The sequence below is a fragment of the Otolemur garnettii genome, unplaced genomic scaffold (assembly GCF_000181295.1).
Source record: "Otolemur garnettii isolate 467f Iridium unplaced genomic scaffold, OtoGar3 scaffold00056, whole genome shotgun sequence".
NCBI classification, from domain to species: domain Eukaryota; kingdom Metazoa; phylum Chordata; class Mammalia; order Primates; family Galagidae; genus Otolemur; species Otolemur garnettii.
In genome coordinates this window covers 9,062,671-9,070,008 of record NW_003852451.1, presented here as the reverse complement: position 1 = coordinate 9,070,008, position 7,338 = coordinate 9,062,671, and the positions used below count along the sequence as shown (strand labels likewise).

Below are 7,338 nucleotides of genomic sequence, written 5' to 3'. Positions count from 1 at the left end.
ATTGTTGTTTGTCAGGCCCCAGCTGGGTTCAAACCCATGAGCTCTGGTATATGTTGCTGGTGCCCAAGCCATTGAGCTATAGGCTCCGAGCCAGTAAGCATATTCTTTAATGTATTTTCCCCTGAACTCTGTGAAGAAGGTACTGTTAATCTCTGTTTTCCAAGTGAGAATAATGAGACGTAGAGTGAATAACTTGCCCAAGATCATTCTGCTTATAAATGGCAGAACAAGGAGTCAGAGCCACAGCTATTCGGCCTTGAAGCATCTGCTTTTCTTCTCTTTACACATAAAAAGAGTCCCAGGAGGACGGGGTACACATGTACCAGTGGGAAGCAGGCTAAGACCCAGGCTCTGAGAACCAGCTCACACAGACCTGGGGCCCAGGCTGTCAATTTGGGCTTCATTTGGTAAGCGGCGGATTCATTTAAGAGTTTTAGTTTTTATAAAAACCAACCTATTTTGTCATAAGGAGATGATGTGATGAGATTTGCACTTGCCAGAAATTAATCTGGTGGGGTATATAGAAGAAGTTGGTGTGGCTAGAGTCTGGGGACATGGCTTTGGGCAGGGGCAGTGGAGTTGAAAGGAGATAGACACCAGAGGCTGAGGGAGTCGGGTTCATGCGACATGGTGCTTGATTAAATATTATTGGTGGGAAAAGGGTCTAGGATCCCTGAAGTGTTTGGCTTTGCACCTGAGAGAATGGTAGGGTGGTTGAAGTATGTAAGTCAGGCAGAGGAACTTCTTTGGAAGGATTAAATGATTTGGGGTATAGGTATGTCAAGTGGAAAGGATAATAGTGAACCCTGCCTTACAGCTTTGCATCCATTTAAACTTGGAAATGGAGAACCAGAGATTAGGCCAGGAGCTGGGTGGGTTCCCTGGCTGTGTTTCAGTAAGAGTAAGCAGGTCGAGGAAGGTACAGGAAGGCTGAGGATGCTCTTGAAGAGCAGGGGCGGGGGGTGCAGATGTTCCACCCCCACCGGCTGTGGGGGGAGCGGTGAGCGTGATGTGGCACGAAGATCAAGGAAGGAGAAGGAACCCAGAGGCCATGGTCGTTTCTTCATAGGGAAAGTATTTAGACAAACTAGTTTTATAATTTTAGATACAAAAGTGTCACTGGATAGAACAAGTACATAAAGTAACTTCAGCTAACAGGCTAGGTGCACACAGGTAGATAGGTTCCATTTTTAACCATAGGAGTAGATTAACATATTCTTACATCTACTCACCTTCATTTTCTTAGTAAAATCGTATCATCTTCAAGTTGCTGTTGTGGTAAAAGTGATGAAGTCATGGCTTAAAATGATTTTTTAAAAGAATGTGGTTATCCAGATTCAGATAATTATGAACTAATAAGAATGCTATTTATAAACTTAAGAAAACTCTTTAGTGTTTTAAGGGGGGAAAGTAGGACTTTTGCCAAGATAATAAATTGAAAAATGGGAATCCTGATATAGAGTTCTACTTCATTGTTTAGTTTATTGATATTATTTACCCAGAAGCACTAGGGAACCAGGGATCATTTAGCTTTTCGTGCATAATAAACAGTCACAAAACTTAGTGGTTTAGGCCAGTAACAGACCGGAATCTCCAGGTCAGGAGGATGATTCTGCTTACCTGGGCTGCCCGTGATCCTCAGTCACCTGAAGCCCTGAACCCTGCTAACCCTTGCAGCCCCAAGATGACCTCCCCTGTGGACGGGCAGCAGGGAAACTGGGCCTTATCTCTGTCATCATCTAGCAACCCAAATTCATCCATATGGTGGCTTGGGTTCCAAAAGATTAAGCTGAAGTGTGAAGAGGCCCTGGAGGCCAGGCTCTGAATGCGCTGGGCTTATTTCCACCTGATTCTGTTCACCAGAGAGTTCGGGAATAGGGTCACACATTCTGCTGCTTGACAATTGGACCTGCTGGCCACTTTGTCATCTACCACAGGCTAGTAAACAGAAAGGAATTATAGAAGATAGTAATCTAGTAATAGGTTATTTTTCAATCTTTGATCACTTATTGTTGAAGTTTAATTTTTCTTATTAAACTTTGGGAATAAAGAGAACATTTTAAAGCATCATCTTTGGGAATAAAGAGAACATTTAAGAACTTAAAATTTTGAACAGTATTAGTTCTGTAGAAATACAAATGTTAATGTTACTTTTGTACGTATAACAATGCTCAAAGCAAAATCACTGCAGGAAATTCCCTATAATCTCTTTCTCTCTTTTTTTGGTGACTTTATTAGGATGTTGGCGGAGGATGGCTGGAAGGAAGAAACAGCAAAGGAGAGCGAGGGCTTGTTCCCACAGACTACGTGGAAGTAAGGACCTGCTGTCATTTATTAGTTACAGCTGATCTCTGTGGAGCTTCTTTTTATGATCAACTTATAGGGTAGACTGGAAGATAGCAACTTTTTGTAAAATAAAATTTCCATTGTAAAGGAAATAAATGTTGGTTATATAAAATGTGGAAGCTGCATTGAAACAGAATTAAGAAAAATATTACCAGCTCAGCACCTGTAGCTCAGCGGTTAAGGTGCCAGCCACATACACCAGAGCTGGTGGGTTCAAACCCAGCCTGGGCCTGCCAAATAATAATGACGACTGCAACCAAAAAAACAAATAAATAAATAACCAGGCGTTGTGGCGGGCACCTATAGTCCTACCTACTTGGGAGGCCGAGGCAAGAGAATCGATTAAGCCTTTAAACGAGAAGGAGGTTGGTGTGAGCTGTGTCGCCATGGCACTCTACCAAGGGCAACATAGTGAGAATCTGTCTCAAAAAATAAAAATAAATACGTATAGACCCAAGCTCCTAAGAATGACTACAAATATTTAAATTGTTCCTTCTGAGAGTAGCATTTTTAATTATTCTGAATAAAATTCCTATTTTTCCTTTACTAATATTGTATAATAGCTGCTGCCTACAATATTGCTTGTTGTACAATTGATTCACAAAGTTTAAATTGATTTTTTTTAAGTATATACCTCTCACTTTCTTCCCCCCTTTTCATAAGCAGAAGGGTATCTTGCATGAGTTTCTTTGAGAACTGCCTGGTTTAAGTTCTGTTGTGGTAGGCAGCTGTGCAGGCACTGAATGGACACTCACCTGACCACCTGAGGCACCTGGGGCCGCCCTCTGGGCCGACAAGCCTCTGGGTCAGCCGCCTGGCGCCCCCTGCTGGTGCCATGTAAGTCACTCAAGCTGAGTGTGCTGCTCAGTGACCTGTGTCATCGTGTGGTAGAAAGAAATTAAGGTTGTCCAATGCTCTGTCAACAAAATTGCAGGTAGAGCAAGAATTTCCAAGAAGGAATGCCCCAGGAGGACGTTTACCCGGGACCTTGCTGTCTTTCTGTTGTAGTTGATTGAGAACGAAGGGCGGGGAGTCTTGAACCTCTGGAGAATCTAGTGAAATCCATACTTTCCTTCAGGAATGTGGGCCTAAGTACACACCCCAACCTTTTCCATACAGCTGCAGAGGGGTCACAGGCTCCTGGACTCAGTCCACAGGTCTTAATGTTTACATCTTGTTTAGTTGTGTACGCTGTGCCTCCAGGAAGTCTGAAAATTGACAATTTTGAGAAAAATCTGAGGATTGATATTGGCAGTAATTGCATTTTCTAGAATTCTTTTTAGTTATAGAACGGTGTCTTTACTGCAGGCATTTTGGGGTTTGCTTATCTTCTAAGAATATATCTCCCCCTTATCAGAAAAAGATAGATCCAGCAGGCAGAAAATCAGCAAAGACATAGTTGAACTCAACACCACCATTGATAGGTAAGGTCCAATAATGGACATAAATAGGCTTCTTCATCAAACAGCAGAATACACATTTTTCTCAAGCGCACAGGGAACGTTCCCCAAGGCCGCATTCTGAGCCATGAAACACAATGTCAGCATAGTGAAATCCTGTGATGTCTGCTGTTAGACCACAGTGATAAACCAGAAACCAGTAACAAAAAGATAACTGGAAAATCCAGTTACAATAAACATCACACTTTGAAATAACTCATGGATCAAAGAACTCTCATAAGGAATTTAAAAATTGCACTAAATAAAAATGAAAACACAACTTATCAAAGTATGTGGAATGCTGCCAAAGTGCTTGGCGGGAAATGTGTGGCATTGAAGAATATACCCTTTTTCCATAGTAGATGAAAATTCTTGCTTGCCCTTGAGAGAGACTTTCTGAAATGTCCCTAACCAATGAAAATGATTATGGTTCTTTCTGCTATTCAGATTTTACCCAATGATGGAAAAGATCGGTTTTCTTGTGGAAATTCAGTGGCTGACCAAGCCTTCCTTGATTCCCTCTCAGCAAGTACAGCGCAAGCCAATTCTTCAGCTGCCAACAGCAATAACCAGGTATGTCTGATATCGATTCTGGCTGCTGTACTAAGAACAAAGCCTGTTTGTGAAAGTGAGTGATGCTTATAGCTGTTGCCATTGCCTGAAAGCATAAACAAGTAGCTTTTAAAGTGTTTTTTGTGCATTTCTTTTGGGTTTTAACAAAGAACTCACTTGTTGACTTGTTTTAAAAATTGATTATATTGAAAACGCTTAAAAAAAAGAATGAGGAAAAAAATTGATTATAAGAGAAAATGTAGGGTGTTAATTGAGAGTTGTTTGTGGAAGTCTGTCATGATACAAGCATAGACCTCAGAAGTTGTAAATACCCGCTCAGTATAAGCATGGAAAGAAGAAAAGAGTCTTGTTGAGGTCAGTGTCAAAGCCTCTCTGGCTCAGGAAATGCATTCTCTGACCTTGGCACGTGGCTTCAGCCCCTCACCGTGCAGGTGGTAGCAGTGCATGTAACAGTCACTGGCAGATCCAGGCACTCCGCACCTCACACTCTCTCCGTGACTTCTGGAAAACTTAGAATAGTGGAGTAATTTGAGCAAAATACAGTTAAAATTTTATATTATTTTTAATTAAAATTTGACCAGTTTAGATGAATTTGTCTAGTTCATTTATCACTGAATGATTTTCTGCATGAGTGACAGGAAAACTGAAGAGATAGAGCTCAAAATACTGTTGCTGCCTGTATCTTTAAACATAAATGGGATTTAGGAAATGTTATTTCTTTTTTTTTTTTCTTTTTTTTGAGACAGAGCCTCAAGCTGTCCCCCTGGGTAGAGTGCTGTGGCATTACAGCTCACAGCAACCTCCAACTCCTGGGCTCAAGCTAGTCTCCTGCCTCCACCTCCCAAGTAGCTGGGACCACAGGCGCCCACCACAACGCCCGGCCATTTTTTGGTTGCAGCCGTCATTGTTGTTTGGCGGGTCCGGGCTGGGGATTCGAACCGGCCACCTTAGGTGTACGTGGCTGGCGCTTTAGCCGGTTGAGCTATAGGCGCCGAGCCGAAATGTTATTTCTTGATAGTTTTTAAAGATTTTTAAATTATATTAAACCTAATACTTATATCATTTATAATTATTTGCTTACAGAATGATCTCTCTATCTTAACCTTCCAAGAGAGTTTTAAATATATTACCATATAGTAACTGCAGATTTTATACATTTTAAAATAACTTTTTGTGGACATCCTGAATTAAAAATTAGTCTGACCTGGATATTTAAAATTCAGAGGCAAGATGATCACTGTAGTTGAAGAGCACGTTCTATATTTTGTTACTTTGTACTTGAGGACAGTGGTCAAAGGTTACTATGAAATGTGTAGAAATGCTAATGTGTCTTAATTGACATTTTCCTGGGGATTCTCAGCCTAAGCACTAGGGACATTTGAGGCCTGGTACTTTTTTACTTGGGGGCTGTTCTGTGCACTACAAGATGTTCAGCAGCCTTCTGGCCACAAGCCAGCAGCACCCTCTCAGTGTGACAACTGAAATGTCTCCAGATAGTGCCAAGAATCTCCTGGGAGCAAAGTCAACCCAGTTGTAATTCAGCAGGTTACACCAAAACATCCATGAAAGGGGTTTACATTAAAAGGGAATTATAATAAGGTGATCATAGAACAAGGAAAGGAAACAAACTTAGAAAGTCATTTTATTGTAGAGGACCTACTTCAGCCATTGTGTCAGGAGAGGTTGACACACTTCAGCTAATGAGTACAAAATCAGGTGCAAGTCTTGTTCTGTTATGAAGTACTTCCCTTAGTATTTTAAATGTAGTTAGAGAAACTAATAAGTTTAAATTTTTTTCATCCAGGTTATTTATTAGATAGTTATTTTTAAACTCGGATTTTACTAATCCAATCTGATGTTAAATATAACCAAATCTTTTGAAGACAAATAAAAAATAAACTGATACTAGAATTAACAAATTCAAAAGCATCTTCATAATTAATTTGAGCATTTGAATTTAATTTAAATCAAGTAAAAATATTTTTAGCATCTATCTCTGATCTTTGTTATCTGGGATATGAGAACAATTTAAATAGGCCATAATTATGATGTCAGAGTAAGAAACCAGACCATTATTAGTTGCTGGCTGTTAAAAATCCTACAATTAGGTTTTGCTCATTCTTTTATTTTCTGAATGTCATTAGGGAAATAGTATGTTTGTTCCAGGGATGTGCTCGTTGGGATGTTTTGATTACACACTGTGGCATGTGCTGTCTCTCAGGGGAAGCACCTCGGTGAAGCCAGGCTTCTCCTCACCCACCATGCCCCACAGGGTGCACTCCCTCAGCTCTGTCCACTGTGCCAACTCCGGACCACCCAGTACCTGTTTGCTCTTCCCAGCATCAGTTCAAGTTTGGCCCCCTTCCCACAAGCCCAATTAAAGCCCCACCCACATTCAGCTGCTGGTTATCCAACTTTCTGAGTGTTGTATTTTTTTTCTTTAAATCACATATTTATTTATTTATTTTTTATTTGAGACAGAGCCTCAAGATATCACCCTGGGTAGAGTGCTGTGGCATCACAGCTCACAGCAACCTCCAACTCCTGGGCTCAAGCAGGAGCTTGAGCCTGCCTCCTGCCTCTGCCTCTGCCTCCCACGTAGCTAGGACCACAGGCGCCCGCCACAACGCCCGGCTATTTTTTGGTTGCAGCCATCATTATTGTTTGGCTGGCCCAGACTAGATTCAAATCCGCCAGCTCAGGTGTATGTGGCTGGCGCCTTAGCCGTTGAGCCACAGGAGTTGAGCCAAATCACATACTTTTAAGGAAGAATCCCTTTAGTAATTTACTTTGAGCTTGCTGCTTTTTTATTTATTTGACCCTTCCTTTGCATTTTTTGTCTATACTACACATCCCAGTAATTAATTGATAAATTTGTAATTTAACATGAAATCTAGCATTTTCTTTTATTTTTTTTTAAACTCCTAATTTCAGATTGTGTAGGGTACCCTTTGGATCTAGGATTCTTTTTTTTTTTTTT

General features: G+C 40.9%; 1 protein-coding gene across 1 annotated transcript in view; it reads left to right on the top strand.

The window, feature by feature from the left end:
• Positions 1-7,338, top strand: part of SNX9 (sorting nexin 9) — a 114,840-nt gene that overhangs the window by 43,807 nt on the left and 63,695 nt on the right. The window contains exons 3-4 of the mRNA XM_012806739.2: positions 2,239-2,313; positions 4,233-4,358. Of these exons, the coding sequence (XP_012662193.1) occupies positions 2,239-2,313; positions 4,233-4,358 (201 nt within the window). The remainder of the gene's footprint in view (positions 1-2,238; positions 2,314-4,232; positions 4,359-7,338) is intronic.